The sequence below is a fragment of the Malus sylvestris genome, chromosome 2 (genome assembly GCF_916048215.2).
Source record: "Malus sylvestris chromosome 2, drMalSylv7.2, whole genome shotgun sequence".
NCBI classification, from domain to species: domain Eukaryota; kingdom Viridiplantae; phylum Streptophyta; class Magnoliopsida; order Rosales; family Rosaceae; genus Malus; species Malus sylvestris.
Window position 1 is genome coordinate 5,678,237 of NC_062261.1, and position 20,015 is coordinate 5,698,251.

At 36.0% G+C, this 20,015-nt stretch overlaps 1 protein-coding gene, 3 long non-coding RNA genes and 1 pseudogene across 4 annotated transcripts; 3 read left to right on the forward strand and 2 right to left on the reverse strand.

Annotated features, from left to right (window-relative positions):
* Positions 1 to 20,015, reverse strand: part of LOC126605504 (cyclic nucleotide-gated ion channel 1-like) — a 95,849-nt pseudogene that overhangs the window by 24,954 nt on the left and 50,880 nt on the right.
* On the reverse strand, positions 1,958 to 18,958 carry LOC126605486 (cyclic nucleotide-gated ion channel 1-like). The gene is made up of 9 exons (XM_050272902.1): positions 18,702 to 18,958; positions 18,269 to 18,611; positions 17,955 to 18,059; positions 11,544 to 12,024; positions 9,622 to 9,810; positions 3,364 to 3,674; positions 3,115 to 3,229; positions 2,833 to 2,949; positions 1,958 to 2,740 (listed from the first exon to the last, which is right to left on the reverse strand). The coding sequence occupies exons 3-9, from the start codon at positions 18,044 to 18,046 to the stop codon at positions 2,183 to 2,185; spliced, it is 1,863 nt and encodes a 620-aa protein (XP_050128859.1). The 5' UTR covers positions 18,047 to 18,059; positions 18,269 to 18,611; positions 18,702 to 18,958; the 3' UTR covers positions 1,958 to 2,182.
* LOC126605601 (uncharacterized) lies at positions 4,059 to 9,225 on the forward strand. The gene is made up of 2 exons (XR_007616998.1): positions 4,059 to 4,115; positions 9,114 to 9,225. It is a non-coding gene; the product is annotated as an uncharacterized LOC126605601 (long non-coding RNA).
* LOC126605579 (uncharacterized) lies at positions 5,394 to 6,319 on the forward strand. The gene is made up of 2 exons (XR_007616990.1): positions 5,394 to 5,607; positions 5,928 to 6,319. It is a non-coding gene; the product is annotated as an uncharacterized LOC126605579 (long non-coding RNA).
* Positions 16,674 to 17,191, forward strand: LOC126605597 (uncharacterized). The gene is made up of 2 exons (XR_007616997.1): positions 16,674 to 16,860; positions 16,951 to 17,191. It is a non-coding gene; the product is annotated as an uncharacterized LOC126605597 (long non-coding RNA).

Below are 20,015 nucleotides of genomic sequence, written 5' to 3' on the forward strand. Positions count from 1 at the left end.
TGGTACGAAGGTGAGTTCCTTCATCACCTTTCATCATATTTCATCACATGGTTGGTGGCACAAAGATGAGTTCATTCTTCACATGGTTAGTGGCATGAATGGGAAGTTGCCAAATGATATTAAAGTACGGGTTGTACATTTCATCACCTGGTTGGTGGCATGAAGGATAGTACGGGTTGTACATTTCATCACCTGGTTGGTGGCATGCAAGAGAGTACGGGTTGTACATTTCATCTCCTAGTTAGTGGCATGGAGATGAGTTCCTTCTTCACATTTCATCACCTGGTTGGTGAGAATAAGGGCAAGGTGTCGAGGCACATTGTAGCAAGTGTTGAATGACACAAAGTATGTTGAACCATTTCGAAGCACAGTTGGCTTATATATGAATATGTTGGAATGTATGATTGAACAAATATACTGTGAAGCTGTTCGTTTATTTGTATAGTCATGTTGACATATAATTAGACTTTGTTTCATGTTGAAGCTTTGAACCCGAGTGTTTCATTGCTAGGAATGTAAGAGGATTAGGACCGAATTGTCTAAATCACCTCTTTATTGAATTCATGCCAAATAGTCTTCGTTACATAGGATGCCGAACGGTTGAAGCTTAGCACTTGTACAATGAGAGTTTACTTGTAATAGTACTTCAAGTGATCAACGTTCTATTGATTTTGATGATTAGGTGGTGATTTTGGTGTGATTTCTGTGATTATTTATGTGGGTCTGTAGATTTAAATGTGTTCTAGTATTTGCAATGAATCCATATGCATTCTCCACTTGATCCTTGGAATTTAGAAAGTTTGGTCCATTTATTATGCTGTTGCGATTTTCGAAGTTTTATTTTCTTGGATACCATTTGATCAGTTGGAGGTAACTGGGAGCACCATTAAAATGTTGGAGAATAATGTAAATGTAGTATGTGCTATAACAGCTTATGATTTAGTCTCTGGGTTTGTAGGTTGTGTTAAAACTTGAAGCAATTTTGGCAGACCTAGTGGCAATGGAATGGTACTATAAGAAACAGTGCATAAATCCTCCTCCAAACAATGTAAATATTGTTTAATGCTTATTTTATGATAATTTAAATCCATCTAAGCTCTTATCTAGATCTTGCCTAGGCACCTAGCTGCTAGGTCCCAGTCCGCTGTTTGATTAGCACCTAACATTTTTTAAGATCTAAACCTAGCCAATTGAAGCTTCTTACATTGGCTTTTATATTATTGCTTACAACCATTTTGGTGAAGAGACTATTTTCTGCTATGAATATTGACTCAAAACTTTGCACTCTCCAATGTGAAAGCAACCGCTTCGACTAAACCTTGCACTCTTTTGAATTTCGCCCCTCCCCTTGGAAAATCCTGGCTTCGCCACTGGGTATGAGGCAAATATGGAGAAACCAAAACTTCTTATGTGATCTTGAATATCTTTATGGTGATAAGGATACCGTAACCATGAATTCCAGCCAGTTGTGCACCCGGCCCTAGCTATAGCTTGCATGTTGGCGCTTTTCATAGTCGTTATAAAAACAGCAAACTTATTGTAGCTATAGGAACCATAAACCCTTATGCTACAACAGAAGAATCTAAATTATATATTAATAGAATCATCTTTGTCAACCAAAAAAGAGAGAAAAGACTATCTAGTCTTCTATCGCGGCAAAAAAAGTTAAAAACATTAACGTAATTTCACAAAACAAAATTTTGCTATTTTTTATTTAAGTCCCACATATTTTAACATCTCTAAATATAAAAAATAAAAATACAACATCTCTCCTTCTCGCCCTACTCCCAAGTTCACTCTCACTCTCTTCCTCACTTCCTCCCTCCTTCAATTTTAAAAATAAAAAAATAAAAATTCTTTGTGGTTATCGCCTACAACATTAATACCAGCACCACTATTCACGTTATGCTACAAATATTAATGAACATAAACACCAGTTCCACCACTCCATGTTCAATTTGAAGAAGATGATCCATATTTTGAGCTTTTAATTCATACATAATATCGTTCTCATTAACGTCAACGATTACACACTTTTCATACCACAAACCAAAACGCAAGACACACCACGAAATTGAAGGGAAACCAAAGCGAAAAGAGATATAAAGAGAAACCAAAGCATGCAATACCAACTCAAAACACACACACACAAAACAAAAGCGAAACCAGCTCAAAATACATATTAGTCCCAGCCAGTTGATCTCTTAGCTCTTTTGACTGGTGGTGACGTCAAGCTACATGTATGGAAGAAGCTGCAAAACACTCCACTTGTCCCAACTAGTTGATCTCTTAGCTTTTTTGTGTGGTAGCGGTGCCAGGCTACTTGTATGGAAGAAGCTGCAAAACACTCCACCTGAGAGTGAGGAAGATCCCTTCTAAAGTGCAACCAAAACTTAGCAACTACTGACTTCAAGTCGTTTGCCGTGATTGAAAATGCTTCAACTTTTGATTGGGACACAAGGGTTGTAGTGCAGATAGGCAACTCAGAAAATGAGGCAGATTTCAATGCCCAAATTACAAGTTCTTCTCCATAGAAATCATTTTTCTCAAGGCATTTGCAAACAGTTGTTGCACCTTTACTAGTTGTGTAGGTCAAAGTAGTGCCTCGCCAGATGAACAGCATCTTCCGCAACGGTTCACCCTCCCTAATAATACAAACATCCTCATTATAAATCACCGGCTTTAGATGCTCAGATATTACTTTCAACCCTTTTTTATCTATACTTCCAATAATTGGAACCTGCATACCAATGTTCAATTAGATAAAATTAATTACGCATTACTTTTATTATCTTTATTGACTGTGAAATTCAAAATTTTCTAGTTACATACTTTCTTTAGTAAATCCACGCAGTGACGGGGCACGATAAGTGTTTGTTCAATTAAGATTGGATATGTCTTTTCCTTCTTCTTTCTCAATATCCGCCGCTCGGCTGCTTTTTGGTACCACTGCGTGTTTAGTAACTCTATAAAGCGATTTCATGACGAGTTCATTAAATCCAAAAACATACATACGTGCATTAAAATATACACAAAAAATTTTAGCATGGAGGAGCTTTAAGCTTAATTAGTGACAAAAATTTTGCTTAAAAGACTACTGATTACGGCACTAACCTGCATCCTCGAATTGAGATATACTAAAAATAGTATTACGCCACTTATAGAGATCACATCAGAAAAGATGATTTGGGCCGTGTCGAAACCGGTCTCAAGGTTTGAACCAAAAGAACTGCAAAAAAATGAAATGGAGGGCAATTTATTAATTATTGATTACGTTCTTTTAGAAAACTGGCATAAATTTTTTATAGAATACAACATAAATATTTCTAGGTGATCAAACATGAAAAGTCATCAAATACAAACCTAAGATTTCGCAAGCCCCACCAAAAACACTGCAACATTTTTCTTGGAAGATATCTTGACGTTGACATATTAGATTGGAGAGCAGACTGATATATACCATACTCCGATATCCCATTATTTGGAAGTTCTACTACAGAGCATGATTGTTTTAAACGCAGGATATCGATCCGCCCATTGTATGTCTGACTAGTAGGACCACAATAGAAACTATAGATGTGATAATCACATATTTGTCCATGTTTACAGATATAGTCCTGCCAACATATTATCTTTCGATCCACAGCAAAAAAGTACCACAAGGATCCGTAAAGCTGATGGACAAACACGACGTTATAGTTAATAATCAATGTTTCTGAAAAGTATTGAAAAAAGATAAAAGATAATGAAATGAAAGCACCACCCCCCTCAAACAAGATGGCCCTTAAAGAAGAAGTAAACATGCTCTTACTCCTATTCAGTATTGTGATATGTTTTCTCTTTGTTTATTCAAAACCATATGAGAAGTTAATTGTACCTATTATTAGGAGTGCTCAAGCACTAACCAGTTAATATTTTAATACGATACTAACTATATATTTAAACCCACTACACAACGTCATCTCATTATCTAGCCGGTTCATAATTTAGGTCAATTCAAAGATCAAGCTTGCAAAAGTTATCCAAATTGGACATCTTTTCACTATTTACATTGTTATTGGATGGCTAGTGAAGTTAGGCTAGTCAACTTTCTTTATGTAAATTAGGCAAGTTAGGTAAGTTAGGCAAGTTAGGCAAGTTAGGCAAAGTTAGGTCCTATGTCTTCTTTCTTTCCCTATATATATGTTCATCTTGTAATGAGAAATAATCATCTAATATATCAAGAAATTAACTCTATTTTGGCATGGTATCAGAGCCATTCTGATCCAAACAGAGTTTCTATTCTGATTCACTTACTGGCACTACTGCCATCTACCCAATAAGACCTGCTATTCTGCAGGTCTTCTACTTTCATACCAACCCAATCTTACTCTTTTTTCATTTGGCCATATCTACCAACATTATTACCCATATCCAGCTTGTTGACCATACATATTCCGCTGCATCTTTTCCCATATTCTTCCCATTTGCAGTATCTCTGCAAAACCCAGAAATCTTTCCACAAAAAAAAAATATACTACCCAATACCCCATAAGCCATACCCGTTGGAAAAATATACTACCCAATACCCCATAAGCCATACCCGTTGGAATCACCCAACAAATTTACCCATAACCTCTGAGGCAGTAATAATGGGTGACTCCAAGACCACTGTTTCAGCTACTGTTACTCAAAATGATATGTCTCTACATATCACCCCAGACAAGTTGGATGGGTCCAACTATTCCTCATGGTCCCAAAGTGTCCGCATCTACATCACTGGCAGAGGTAAATGGTCTTATGTCAGTGGAACAAAAATGGCACCAGCAGAAGCTGATGCATTGTATGCTATATGGGAGGAAGAGAATGCCATGGTTCAATCTTGGTTACTCAACTCCATGACCAGAGATGTACGGGCCATTTTTCTCCGACTCTCTACTGCAAAAGATGTTTGGGATGCTGTTACCCAAACTTACTCAATTGAAAAAGATGCATCAAAGTTATACGAACTTCGCCGTCAAGCACTGGCGACTCGCCAGAATGGAGAACCTTTATCTGCATATTATGGTAAACTTCAGCAAATATGGCAAGAAATTGATTTCTTGCGTCCTGGAAAATTGAAGTGCGCTGCTGATATTGCTACCCGAGAGACAGAAATTTCGGAAGAAATATTGTATGATTTTCTGGCTGGTCTTGATCCTCATTTAGATCATGTTCGCAGTCAAGTTTTGACTCAAACAACTCTGCCTTCTGTTCGTGCTGCTTATGCTCTTGTGAATGCTGAAGCAAGTAGGCAAACCATTATGTTGGTTGGCCCACAAGTGAAAGGATCCGCCATGGTAGCTGCTCCGTCTCGATTTCCCCGTGGAGTCTCCAATTCTCGATTAAGTGGATCCAAAACTACTAATACAAGGAAGTGTACTTATTGTGACAAGGATAAGCATACTAGAGACACTTGCTTCAAGCTGCATGGATATCCTGATTGGTGGGTTCAAAAGAAGGAAAATCAAAAGAAAGGCATTGGTGGATCACAAGCACACCTGACACCAACGCCTTCCATACCTCGGGTGGATCAATCTGCTCACTTAGTTTCTCCAACTACTGCTTCTACTTCCTTAGTCGATGCAGGTAACTTTGGTTTTGCCTTGAACACTACAATTGTTCCTCCCAATAAACCTTGGATCATTGATTCAGGGGCTTCTGACCACATGACCAATAACTCTACATGGTTTGTTTCTCACACTACTCCACCTTTAAATACCGTTAAAGTTGCTAATGGTATTTCTACTCCAGTGCTTGGAGCAGGCTCCATCTCATTAACACCAGGCTTATCTCTCTCATCTGTTTTACATGTTCCTAAACTTTCTCACAATTTGATTTCCATTGGTAAACTTACAAATCAACTAAACTGTCTTGCCATCTTTTCTCCTACCCATTGTTGGTTTCAGGATATTCGAACGAAAGCATTGATTGGTCATGGTAGAGAGAGGGGAGGTCTATACTACTTGGACTTACCACCAGATTGTGAGAAGACAAGTTACAGCTGTCAAGTGGAGGCCAAACAATTTGAAGCTTCTGAAAAAATTTGGTTATGGCACAAAAGATTGGGACACCCTTCCTTTCAGTACCTGCAATATCTATTCCCTTCTTTATTTTCTAAAGTCAAGGTTTCTGATTTCCATTGTGAAACTTGCATTCTTTCTAAAAATCATCGTGTCTCATTTCCTTTAAGTTCCCATAAAAGTAATGTTCCTTTCTCTCTTATTCATTCTGATGTTTGGGGACCATTTCATATTCCTACTTATACTGGTGCTAAATACTTTGTTTCTTTCATTGATGACTGCACTCGAGTTTCTTGGGTATACTTACTAAAAAATAAGAGTGAGGTTATGTCTATTTTTCCAATCTTTCATCAAATGATTCAAACCCAATTTCATGTTAAAATTCAAGTCGTTCGATCTGATAGTGGGAAAGAATATTTGAATTATGGACTTGGAACATTTTTTCAACAACACGGTATCATTCATCAAACATCTTGTCCACATACTCCTCAACAGAACGGTATAGCAGAACGTAAAAATCGTCATCTTTTGGATGTGGCTCGCTCTTTATGTTCTGCTATGCACGTTCCTAAACGTTTTTGGGGCGATGCCATTCACACAGCTGTTTTTCTTATCAATCGCATGCCATCACGTGTTCTCCAATTTCAAACACCTATCTAAACCCTTTTCCCAATATCATTCTCTTCCTTCACTCCTTCATATTCCTCCAAAAGTGTTTGGTTGTGTCTGCTACGTTCACGTCCCCATGCAAAATCGGGATAAGTTGGATCCTAGAGCCATCAAATGTGTGTTTATTGGCTAATTCTGCTACTCAGAAAGGGTATCGATGTTACTATCCTCCCACTGGGAAATTTTTTGTCTCTATGGATGTTACCTTTCGGGAACACGAGGCATTTTTTTCAAAAGAAGATTTGGCCACTTCTCTTCAGGGGGAGATATGGAGTAAGGAGGAAGAGAAGTTGCCGCTTGACATTGGTGATGAACACTTGTCTGATGTCGGTGATGGTGCAAATTTGCCTAATGATGAGGCACAAGGTGAAAAAATATTGAAGGTGTATGAGAGGACAAGAAAAAAGGGATGATGAGATAGACCACCCACAGACAGATCCCCACATTGACCAACTCTCTGACCAATCAGCTGCTACTCGTACGAATTATCCTGAGGTAACCACTCATTCTCCCTCTCTTCAGCCTACTATATTTGATGAGTCCAATCATGAGATTTCATTAAGTGATGATCCAAATGATTCAAATGAACCACATCGTGAGTCTCAGGGTTCTCGTTATCCTATTCGAGAAAATCGAGGGATACCCCCTGTTCGTTATGGTCATTCTTCTACAAAGGGTATTCAATATCCTATATCTAATTTTGTTTCATCTCATCGCTTGTCAGACTCTTATATATCTTTTGCAAACCAATTGTCATCAGTCTCAGTTCCTAATAAGTTACAGGATGCTCTTAAAGATCCAAAATGGAAAAAGGCTATGATTGAAGAGATGGAAGCGCTTCGAAAAAACTCCACTTGGGAACTGGTTGCACTTCCTGAAGGCAAGAAACCTGTTGGGTGTAGATGGGTATTCACAGTGAAGCATAAAGCTGATGGTTCAGTGGAGAGGTACAAGGCTAGACTGGTAGCCAAAGGTTATACTCAAACCTATGGCATTGATTATCAAGAGACATTTGCTCCGGTAGCAAAGATCAACACTATCAGGGTTCTTATGTCATTGGCAGCAAATCTAGGGTGGCCTCTACGACAGTTTGATGTAAAAAATGCATTTTTACATGGAGACTTGGATGAAGAGGTATACATGGATCTTCCTCCAGGATTCACTACCGCTTGCGATATTGGCAAAGTATGCAGGTTAAGAAAGTCCTTGTATGGATTGAAACAATCACCAAGGGCATGGTTTGGCAGGTTCGCTCAATCAATGAAAAGTTATGGGTTCAAGCAAACTCAAGCTGACCATACCTTATTTCTTAAGCATGATAGAGGTAAACTTACAGCCTTAATTGTTTATGTGGATGATATGGTGGTTACAGGTAATGATGTCGAGGAAATTCAAAAACTTCAAAAGTATCTAGCCAAGGAATTTGAAATGAAGGACTTGGGTACTTTGAAATATTTCTTGGGTATTGAAGTTGCAAGATCAAAGCATGGCATTTTTCTTTCTCAAAAGAAATATGTTATAGACTTATTAATTGAGACTGGGATGTTAGCTTGTAAACCTGCAGACACACCAATTGAGCAAAACCATAGATTGGGAGACTATCATGATCAAGTTCCGGCTAACAAGGAAAGGTACCAAAGATTAGTTGGGAGGTTGATTTATTTGTCTCATACACGACCTGACATAGCCTATGCTGTAAGTGTAGTGAGTCAATTTATGCACAGGCCAAGTGAAGCCCACATGGATGATGTACAACGCATTCTCAGGTATTTGAAGTCTGCCCCTGGAAAAGGCTTGATGTTTTCCAATCACGGACATCAAGAAGTTGAAGGGTACACTGATGCAGATTGGGCTGGGTCAGTAACTGATCGAAGATCGACTTCTGGATACTTTACATTTGTTGGAGGAAATCTAGTTACTTGGCGCAGTAAGAAGCAACATGTAGTGGCTAGATCCAGTGCCGAAGCTGAATTTAGAGGTATGGCACATGGTGTGCAAGAATTGTTATGGCTCAGGACTTTGTTGAGAGAATTAGGTTTTAATTCTGCAAAGCCATCAAAACTTTATTGTGATAACAAAGCTGCCATTAGCATTGCTCATAATCCAGTTCAACATGATCGTACTAAACATGTTGAAGTGGATAGGCACTTTATCAAGGAAAGGTTGGTTGATGGTACCATTAACTTGCCTTATGTGAAGAGTGATGACCAGCTAGCAGATATTTTAACAAAGGCAGTGTCAAGTAGGATTTTCCATCTTTCACTCAGCAAGTTGGGCATTCGAGATATTTACGCACCAACTTGAGGGGGAGTGTCAACTAAAAGCAGCCATGAGTATTGGATGGCTAGTGAAGTTAGGCTAGTCAACTTTCTTTATGTAAATTAGGCAAGTTAGGTAAGTTAGGCAAGTTAGGCAAGTTAGGCAAAGTTAGGTCCTATGTCTTCTTTCTTTCCCTATATATATGTTCATCTTGTAATGAGAAATAATCATCTAATATATCAAGAAATTAACTCTATTTTGGCAATTTGCATTGTTATTGTGAAAGTTTTCCTTCTTTGGATGTTGATTTTAAAAAATATTGGTTAAGATTATGAGATGATGTTGTTGGTTACTAACCGGTTAATGCTTGGGCATTGCTATATCTATTGTTGGATAATAGAGTCTCACACTGAAGATTTAAAAAGATAATTTACAGTTTATATGAGAAAGGTTCAATGCTAATAGCACAAACCCTTTTAGTGGAAAAAAACCCGCACCTAGTGGTATGTGGTTACGTAGAGAACAATATTAGTAAATATGTTGATGGTGACCATGCTAGTTTTAAAAAGTTTATCATATTTACATTCATATATCTCAACAAAATTTTGATTTTTCACCCCAAATATCCGAAATAATGAAGATTTGAACTTACATGAGAAGCAATGATGAACGGAAGGAAGTCTAAGATAGCTTTAAGGAATCTTCTTGGTACAGTCTCTATGTTAGCACGCCGATCAAGCCATTTGTAGTGGTTATAAGCCCTCAGTATATACTGGAAAGGAATTAGTGAAATAAGCATAGAATTATCCAAGTATGTATACCTTCCAATGAACAACAGTGCCTGGAGACATTTGAACAAACAGTTATATTGGTCTATTAGCTAACCAATGTTATTAAATCATTAATTTACTTACGGCTTTTTAGCCAGAACGATCCATAAGATTTGCATAACTATTTACTTATGTCCCTGAAATTTAAAATCAATAGAATTTGTCTCTGAGTTTGTCCACCATCAATCATTTTTGTCATTCCCTAAAAAATCTTCATTAAATAAAATAAAATGACAAAAGTACTCTCAATTTTTGTCAAATCATTTTGGCTTATTGTTTATTAAATTGAGGGTATTTTTGTTATTTTGGTCTTTATTTAACATAATTTCTCACTAAAGGATTAAAATAATTGATAGTGGACAAACTTAGAGACCATTTCTATTGATTTCAAATCTCAGGGATCAAAGTAATGAGTTATGCAAATCTTAGAGATTATTTTGGCTAAAAATCCTTTACTGAATAATCTATCTAATGTGTGTCAAAGTTTTAAGTCTCATCCTAGACCCAGAAAACAAACGCTACCTTCCAACCATAAATAGGTAGCAAAATGACAAACTTAATAGGAATGTACATGTTATCTATTATGTGGCTTAACTGAACGCCCCTTCCTATTATTGTAAAAATATATCGTTTTACTAAAAAAAAATGAACGTAATAAATATGGTCATTTTGGTTCCAGTCCCTAATCAACCTTATTATTATAATGAAGCCTTATTTATTTAAATAGTTTGGTTGAGGTCTGCAACTTCATTTAAGAAATTTAACTCGTGCATTTATACATTCAATTTTCCACAAATTATGAAATTTAAACAAATTCAAATAATACTTTACAATGTAACAATTACTTAAAAATCAATAATAGAGTAATATTGTTTTCACATAGTTTTAGCACAAAAAGAATGTACCCATATAATTATTAATATAGTTTAAGAAATAATTATTGATGTATTTTAAAACATAAAATAAATACATATAATTAGCATAAGTACATTTACAAATAAAAAAAAAGGTTCGTATTAAAATTCAAAATTATGGGCCCAAATTAAAACTAAAAAGAAAAATTGTCCAAATAAAAAAAAGATACAAATTATAAAAAGAAATATATGAAAAATACTAAAAAGATATATTTGAAAATGATTAATAAGTTTTTTATTTTTAAAATTGACATATAATGACTTGTAAATAATATAATTACTATTCAAATAATAACATGAAAAAAAGTCAAGGGGCCTTGATCCTAAAAAATATAGCAGGATTGCTTATAATAGGATGTTGCGTTGGTGTGGGACAAGAATTATGTTATTTTATAAGTCCACCCCTACTACTTAGTATAGATAATATATTTTGTTCAATAAAAAGTTAAATGGATGAAGTGACGTTTAACAAAGAAAAATGATTGGAGAATTAGTAATTTAAGGGTAAATGAATTATTTGTTGCTGTCAATTTCCGAAAGCGAATGTTTTGGCTTTTTCATGTTGTTCGGATTAACTCAACTTTCATTTGGCATGTCAATTTTAGGCCCCAAACTCAGGCGAACTATGTAATTGACATTTAAGTTTATTAATACATTAATACTAGAGATTTCGATCAAAAACTAAAACTAATAAGGTCTGACTCAAAAAATATTGGTAACAAGAGACCGGATAGTAATTTTTCTCAAATAAAATCAAAGTATCATGCATGCATGCAGTTAATTGTGAAATTTAATTACTTGCAAGAGATCACCTTCTCTTAGGGTCTTACCTGTAGAAAGGGAAGAGCAACCCAAATGCGACCTAGAATGGCTAAGAACCTAACTGGTTTCTTGCGGATGAAATTACGAACTGTTGTGACAAGACGATCGTCATTAGTTTTTGCGGAGGCCCATGTAGAAGACTTGGTACTAAGTTCGGTGTGAAATCTCTTCAGAAAAACAACGATGTCCATGAAATAAAAAAGATCCCCGATTGATCGTAAAGCCAAAAATGTCCACATCAACCGTAGGTCCCACAAGAAGCAAGCGTCTTTCTCGACAACGAACGGAATATAGCAGATCAAGGGATCAACAAAGAGAGAAAATGCTGATGATACTACAAAGATAATATCCCAGGTTGGAAAGAATACTTTTGATTGATGACGTTGTGGCCCAATTTTTGGCGATTTTGCAGTGGTTATGCTTCTGTGTCCTCCATCTTCCGTGGTAGCTTTCCCCTCCTCCAAAGTATTACTGCTGTGAACTGGATCACTGTACAAGACACAATATACATATTATCCCAACATTTTTCAACTATAAAAAAGAAATATACAACATATATAAATAGTATTCTAAAAATCTTCACTTAGCGCTGCCTAGTGTACTAAAAATCTTCACCTAGTGCCGCCTAGGCGGTGCTAGCTAGGTAAATGGCTAACGCCTCGATTAATTTCTAAGAATTTAAAAATAAGAGTTCTTGAGAGATAGGCTCTTGAAACTCTAGTTTTAAAACAAAAACCACATAAATTTAAACATTCAAATAAGAAGAAAAACAAACCTAACCAAATCAAATATATATATATATATTCCAGGACCAATATTAAGCCCAATTTCCAAATCTACGTGTATTGAAAGCCTAACTTCAAACCCAAACTTGGGTGCACTGTTCACGGACAGTGGACGGACAAAAATGCCCCCCAATTTCCTTCTCTTTTGATTTCCCAGCATGCTTCTCTAATTTTATTGTTTTTAGCTATGTTTATTGCTTTTGGTTTTAGATTTCCAGACTGTTTCGAATTTTAGAATTTCTTATTCGAATTTGGGTTTTTGTTAAATTTTCAGTTACATTTGACCCTGAACTCCATTATGTGTGGATTGTTTCGAATTTTAGAATTTCATTCGAAATTGGGTTCTGTTATATTTTTAGGTACAATTGTCAATCCATCTAGAGATTTAATTCATCTTCAAATTTTGTAGAGTGATGTTGACATTTTTTTAATCTTTGGATGGAGTCAATGTGCAGCTACTTCAGTCCTTTGCTGAAGTCTATAATTGAGTAGAACCAATGTCAAACATCAATAGTGAAGAGGATCTCGATGAATGAGAGGAGTTTTTAGCAATATTAGATTATCGATTGTTATTCCTTGAAGCCGGTGCTCGACCTACAATAAGATTTTTTTTCTTAATTCATCTAATTTTTAAGTTTTCAATCATTTTAACGGATAGTTTGGTATTTCGGCGGGCTTCATTTTTTATTTCAAATATGTGATTTTGTTAAGACCAAAAAAAAATCTTTGATTTTAATGAAGATTCTCGAATGAGATCGGTTAAGACCAAAAAAATGGTATGTGTCGTACGTTCAATTTGATGTCACTGCCTTATTTTGTTTGAATTATGAGTTCTTATAAGACCAACTGAAAAATGGTGCAAGGAGAGACAATTAGAGTTCATCTCTTTCATTATTATTATTTTTCGTTTGATTTAATAGGTTGTCAATCCATTGTCTCAACTTTTAGTTCAGAGCTTCATTTATCACCACAATGTCTATTTGTTTACATATTTGACTGATTTTACTAATTTGTGCATTTTAATATTGAATTTATGGAGAGGTAGAATTTCACAGCCCGTCCCGAATTATTTTTATCGTCAGTGTGAAATGTCTATTTTGCCCATGGACGTTCAGATGTGTTGTGTGTGACATGTTTTTAGAGGTGGACTAATATGTTACGTTCCTAAGTTTTTGGACTCAATTAGAAGTTAAACTTTTGTTGGTTTTGGTTGGTGACAAGCTAGACCACACCATCACACACACACACCACTCCCGTGTACTCTCTTTCTCTCAGATTTTCTTGCCATTTCCGTACAACCTGTACGGACAACCCTCAAAACCCTTACAACATCACGGATCGAGGTCATGAATGGTGTTTTTGGACTCCTTGCAAGCTTAGAAGCCAAATGGTGGTGGTGGTTGGACATGAAAACCTCGGAAACCTTTGAAACCAGAATTCCCGATTTGGGTTACTGTTCATGCAGTCGTAATCGTGGATTTTTCAGCGAGTTTTAAGGTCATAGGAAGCCTTAAAACATTTTCACGAAGCTCGGGGAGTAACTTTGGAGTGATTTAGACGTCAGGAAGCCCGAGTTCGACGAGTTGCATAGGTAGCCGGATTATCGTGCTTTTTCCAGCGAGACCTTGTGGATTTTAGGGCTTAAAATTGGTAAGGTTTTATTCTACTCGTTGTAAGCTTCATTGTGGTATGAAATTCATGAGTTTTGGTTGAAAAATGAAAAAGATATGAAGGTTTAAACTTTTTCCCAGTTTTCGGCGACGACAACGGTCTCCAGCGAGCAGAGGTAGACGAAGGTGAATATTCCGTCAATGTTGACGGAATATTCATAACAGAGACTAATGGCGTCAGGTATCTTTAATGGTATATGCTTGTGTTTAATGGAATATTCCATAACGGCGTTAACTATTTCGTCCCTTGTGCCAGGCACGTGCCTGCGCGTGGCCGTGTGTGTGGCCGTGCCTTGGCCGACGCGTGAGGGCGCATGGATGGTCAGAAAATTTTTCTAAAAATATGAGGTTGAGTAGATTACGTTGGTATATTCAAACACTCCATTTGAGCATTATATGAGAACTTATTAGCTAGTTTCGTTCATGTGTTTTAATTAACGTTTATTTAGTTATTTCGCACATAGGTGAGACCTATCCAGAAGACGAGCGCCATCAATCAAGACTCAGGGGCTACGATCCTTCGACATACCAATGAGTTGGCCTTTGATTTTTCGTATATACCTATATACTTGAGATTTTTCCCAGAAAAATGAATTTGAATGATCATACGTTTTTAAATGCCATGCAAAGTATCTGCCTATTTTATTTATGCATTAGTAGTTGCATATAGTTATGATTGGTGTTGTGGACGCACAAGTAAGTGCCATGTAAGTTCATAAATTAAAGATATGAGATTGCTTTAGTTATGCGAGATATGATGTGATGCATTGAGAGCTCATAACCTGCATCCCGGTGTTAGTGATCACGCCCAGAGTTAGGGCACAGTCCTTCACGTGATATTCACCTCCCGCACCATATGCTCACCTTGGATCCAAGTTAAGTGCACAGACTGTCGTACAGACCATTATAGGTGGTTCCGACTCGTAGGTGACCCGCTATCATTCGCACAGCCTTCACGTAATCGTAGCACTAGAGCATATTTACTTTACACATAGTCTTGTCGTACAGACCGTTTTAGGTGATTCCGACTCGTGTGCAGGATTTGATATGATTTAAATTGGTTATGAGCCATAGACTCAGTCGCGCATGTCACATTAGGTGGATCCGGCTTATATGATATCTGGCATTGATATATTTTAACCGGATTACTTATGACATTTCATTGAGATACTTTGGCTTGGTATATTTCTATGGATTTTCATCTTGAGCATGATTTCTTTTATAGTATATATTATTTTTCTGGGAAATTATACAGGTTTTACGGCGAGGGGTTAGCGCTTTTGATAAATGAAAAGAATTTTAAAAGCTTTCTTTTTGCCCACTCACACTTTCTGTTTTGCGCTCCTCCAGATTTTAGGTAGAAGTGCTTTGGTGGCTCACGGAGATTTCGACGTTGGTTCTGACAGAACATCATAAATGTAGGATCACCTTTGGGTGTTGTATAATTAGTATTTGTCCAGTCAAACTGCACTTAGGCTATTTATGCTTTGATTGTGTATTGCACACTTAGTCTCGCACTAGCACCTTATTTTAGTTAGGAGTTTTAGTAGTTTGGTTTTTTATTCACTCATATTTCTCTATATCATTATTGCTTCCGCACTGTGCACATGGTTACGTCACTCTTACGTAATGGCCAGCAGACCCTGATTTGGGTCGGGGTGTGTCATAGAAGCCTCCAACGCTGACTAACGGTTTTAGGAGGAATTTTGGTTTATTTGTGGCTGTGAAGTTTAATATTGAGTTAATTACATTTACAAGCCATGAGATAGTTTTTGCCTTTTCTACCACTTGGTTTTTTAGCTGCACAAAATTATATTTTTAAGAAATTGACAGTAAACCTGTGCATTAAATGGACTGCTTATTATAGTTGAGTTAATTAGATTCAACCAATTAAGGCTGACTAAGCGTTTTGATCATCAATTATTGATGTGCCACTTTTCTAATTGGACATGTTGTATATATGCATGACCTGATGGTACTCTGTTAAATTACTTTTCTGCAAAAATTATTTTATGTGTTGGTTCTAAATGATTTGTTAGATGCTATTTTGATTTCAATTGTTTTTCGTTTTCTTCTACTACTTTTTTCCTATATATTTGATTTACAGGCCACTTGAATTTTGAATTGTGACTGAAAATTGGAGTCCGCACATGGGGTATGGATAAAACCACAACTTACTTTTCTTATTACTTTTCCTTTAAATGTCTTTATTCTGAGATTGACTCTATAGATTGTAAATTTCCAGAACTTGCACATACTTCAGTGTATACAAGAAAACCAATGTTTTTTTAGGTACAAGAACCAAGTACGTTATATATATCTTCTATGAATGCTTTTTTTACTTTTAATTGTTTAGTTTAATAGCTGTTTGGATCCTTAAAAATATTTTTCGTTCAAATTATTTTTAGATCCTTAAATAAGTGTCATTTTTCAAATTTCTTTGATTGAGAACTAAAAATAACAAATTTGTTTTTGAAATTTCATTATTCTTTTAAGTTAACAAAACAAAAAAATTGACAAATTTTAAAAAATAAAATTATATTATTTCAACTTCTATCTTTTTACCTCAATAATTTTAAATTTCCTATCATTTTCACTCCTTTCTCCCAGAAGAAAAGATCTTCTCTGCCTCTGCTTTATTAGTTTATTTCTCCCAACAGCCCCATCTTCCTACTCTCTTTCTTTCTTTTTATTTCCTCTTCTTTCTTCTCTCCTTCTTCTCGCGTCCTTCTACCAACGCCACTGCCGAATCATTCTCCAGTTCAGCCTCCAGTCTCCATTGCCAACGGAAGTAATTAAAATCTCTATTCGGTCGTTCGGGCTCTCCGGCTTTCCGTGCTCCAGTTTGGCGTTTTGGTCTTTGGTTTTAGGTTAATCAAATTTTATTGTATTTTTGTTTCTTGATTTGTATTGATTACTTTTCTGAATTACTTGTATTTGCTGCAATTTGGAATTCGCAGGGTGATGTACATTACATATTATGCAATGAAGAGCCACTTTGGATGAGTTCATGTCGTCCGCTTTAGTATAAAGGACCGTGGAAGAGGACATCACTGCATTTTTATGAACTGGAGTTTTATGCTGTGCTTTTCGATTATCTATGCATTGGTGTTCGAGTTATTGTATTTTTTGAATGCAGGGACTTATTGAATTTGAGTCCGAGATCTGAAAATATTATTGAGGGCCTTTTTGCTGCTTTTATCAGGGGATTGGGTTTTTTTGATGAATTGGGAATTGTGTTTTAAATACAAGACTTTGGTTTTCAACAACTCAGTATTACAGTCGAATAGTATTATTCTTCAATTATAAATAAAAAATCTTAGATTCGTATCAGTGAATTCAATACAAAATTAGCTTACCCATTATATGACTTAGTTTTTCTACTAAAAAAGACTTGAGTTTTTAGTTTTTTTTCAAAACAATTTTCAGATTTTATTAATAAAAAAATCCGAACCGAATCATACTTTCGGTTTGATTTTCTATTTTTGCAAAAAACTCAACCGAAGGAAACCTAACCCAGCCCGAAACTTGTAAATATAATTTGTACATTTAAGAAAGAGCGCCCACATTTGCCTAGACTCCAGACTGCCCCAAAACGTGGAATTTTTTTTATTATGATCGGAACACAGGTGATATACAACATGTGGTATACAACATAATTTTATATAAGTAATGAGAAATTTTATTGTTCCAATTCTTAACTTTTTATAGTGACAAGTGATGTATAATCTAAAGTTTCGGTCACATTGAATAATAATTATGCATAATTAAAGAAAATGAATTGTTTAGAGTTTTTCTAGTTATATGAGCTCTAGTAGAGTAGGATGAGACCTGGTTTGGATATGGAATGAATAAGTAATTATTTAAGATATTCTTCTTTCAACTTATAATAATTATGTATAATTAAAGAAAAAGAAAGAAAACAAGAAATGATCTTAAAAGTTCCAGAATTAAACAACCGAACCTTAGGGTTACGATGGAGTCCGCCATAACTGAAGTTGATATGATACCTTTATATCTTGGACTTGGATTCTCTGCCCTCCTATTTCGGTGCATTTTCCGTGTCCTCCTGTTTTGTGTGGTCACGGTTAAGTCACGTTAATATTTTATATTATTTTTTTATAAAAATAATAAAACAAAAAGAAATATTAATAAAATGTTAACGGGGCTTAACCGTGATCACAAAAATAGAAGGGCATACCAAAATAGGAGGGCAGAGAATCCAAGACCAATTGTTAGATACACCAATAGAGAGACAAGTACTGAAGCCCGACTAACCTGAGACTTCAAGTGCTGAAGCAGTGATGGAGTCCTTATTCCAAACTCTTGGCAACAGTGATGGAGTCCTCAGTCCGAACCCTGGGCAAACCCCTCCATGAATTAGATCATATATATCACCTTGGTTTGGCCAAAAAGTAGCTGGAAAATCTCGAAGTTGGCCGGAGAACTCTCGGTCCGAATTTCGGAATTTCGAACCCACAGGTTATTCGAGACTGAGCCTAGGGATGCTGGTGCGTCAAATGCTGGCTTCAAAATATTCCAAATCGACGACGCTTGGTCGGAAAATCAGCGGTTTCTTTCAGCAACTCGCCGGAGTCCTGCAGTGGACTTCTCCTTTGATCTGCGTCAAAACTCGCCATTTTCAACCAACCAAACAGGAAATTTAAACTACTCAATGAAATGCAACGATTCGAGGCGATTAAAGGCTTACATTATCCGGGACAACGACGGAAAACTCGTCGGAAAGTTCAAGCGCGACTGAGTTCGTGGTTCTCGAGTTTTGGATCCGAGTTCGCGAACACGAAAGTCACGGCCGTGTTGTGTTTGAGGAGCAGATTGCGATGGTGGTGGGTTTGGAGGCTCGATTGGTCGGGGGCGGTTTTTCCTCTGCGTTGCAGAGAGAAGGGAGAGCGGGAGTGAGAGAGGACAGCGTGGGAGAGAGGTACAGCAGAAGTGAGCTTTTTTCTAATGAATGATTCCTTAATTAAAAAATACTTGGTACTTGTTTGGATCCGATTTTACACCATTGGCCCAAGCCGTTGAGTGAGCATGATTGTTGACCGTCGAATAAAGAAGTTAAGATATTTTGTTATTGTTAAGAGATAATATTATGGTTTTTAATCATAATAATTATCTTTATCTCAATTTTTTTGTACAAGATAAGTGGGATTCTCATTATCTTTAATGGGAAGCAGTAACAACAGAGTTTAGATTAACTTGAGTCTGCTGGCTGTAGATGTGTTAATTGATAGGAGATCACGAGGGATTTGATATCATCTAAAGAAAATAATAGTCCTGCATAATGATGGCATAGGAAACATAGGTAGACTAGGTTTTTTGTTTTACTTGGTGATGGATGTAACAGATGGGTTTGAAATGATAAGAGCAACTCCACCCATGGAGCCCTCCTCCTGGCAATCAACTATTGAATCCACCATTTTGAACATTAACTGCCTTTAATGAATAGTAACTGTCATTAATGAACAGTAATTGTCATTTGCATCTCCACTCTTGGAGCCCTCCCCCCTGGCAATAGGCAATAAAATATTAGTTTTTTTTGTTTGTTTAAATAATACAAAATAAAATTATTTGTAATTTCGGATAAGATTTTTTAAATCGTTCTCGTTGCGCCACGTATCATTTTATAAAAAAAAAACAATTATTTAGTGATGGATTTCGATAAGATTTTTATTAAAAAAAACAATTAATTTAGTGATGGAATTTGATTGAAAGTAGTTGAGAAAATATGAAATTGTGGTGTAAGGTAGATGGAGAAGAAGTGGTATTTATAGAAAAGTAAAAACAATTTTTTACAAATTTTTTTTTCAGATTTTTTACAATTTTTTCAGATTTTTTACATTTTTTTTTAATTTTTATTCAAAAAATTAATCTCTGCCATTGGATTTTAAAATTTTGAATTCCAACACTCCAAATTGTGCCACGTGTCACAACGGTAACTTTTCTTAATTTTAAAACTATTTTTTTTAATTTATAAAGCAAATTAATATCAACCGTTGATCTCAGA

Bases quoted from the DNA above. Each gene is read 5' to 3' on its own strand.
- LOC126605486 (XM_050272902.1), bottom strand. From the start codon at position 18,046: ATGCACCGAAATAGGAGGGCAGAGAATCCAAGTCCAAGATATAAAGGT. The intron at 3,675-9,621 runs GTAAGTTCAAAT...TTTGTCCATCAG, and splicing joins CGTTCATCATTGCTTCTCAT to CTTTACGGATCCTTGTGGTA. The intron at 2,950-3,114 runs GTTAGTGCCGTA...CTAAACACGCAG, and splicing joins ATCTCAATTCGAGGATGCAG to TGGTACCAAAAAGCAGCCGA.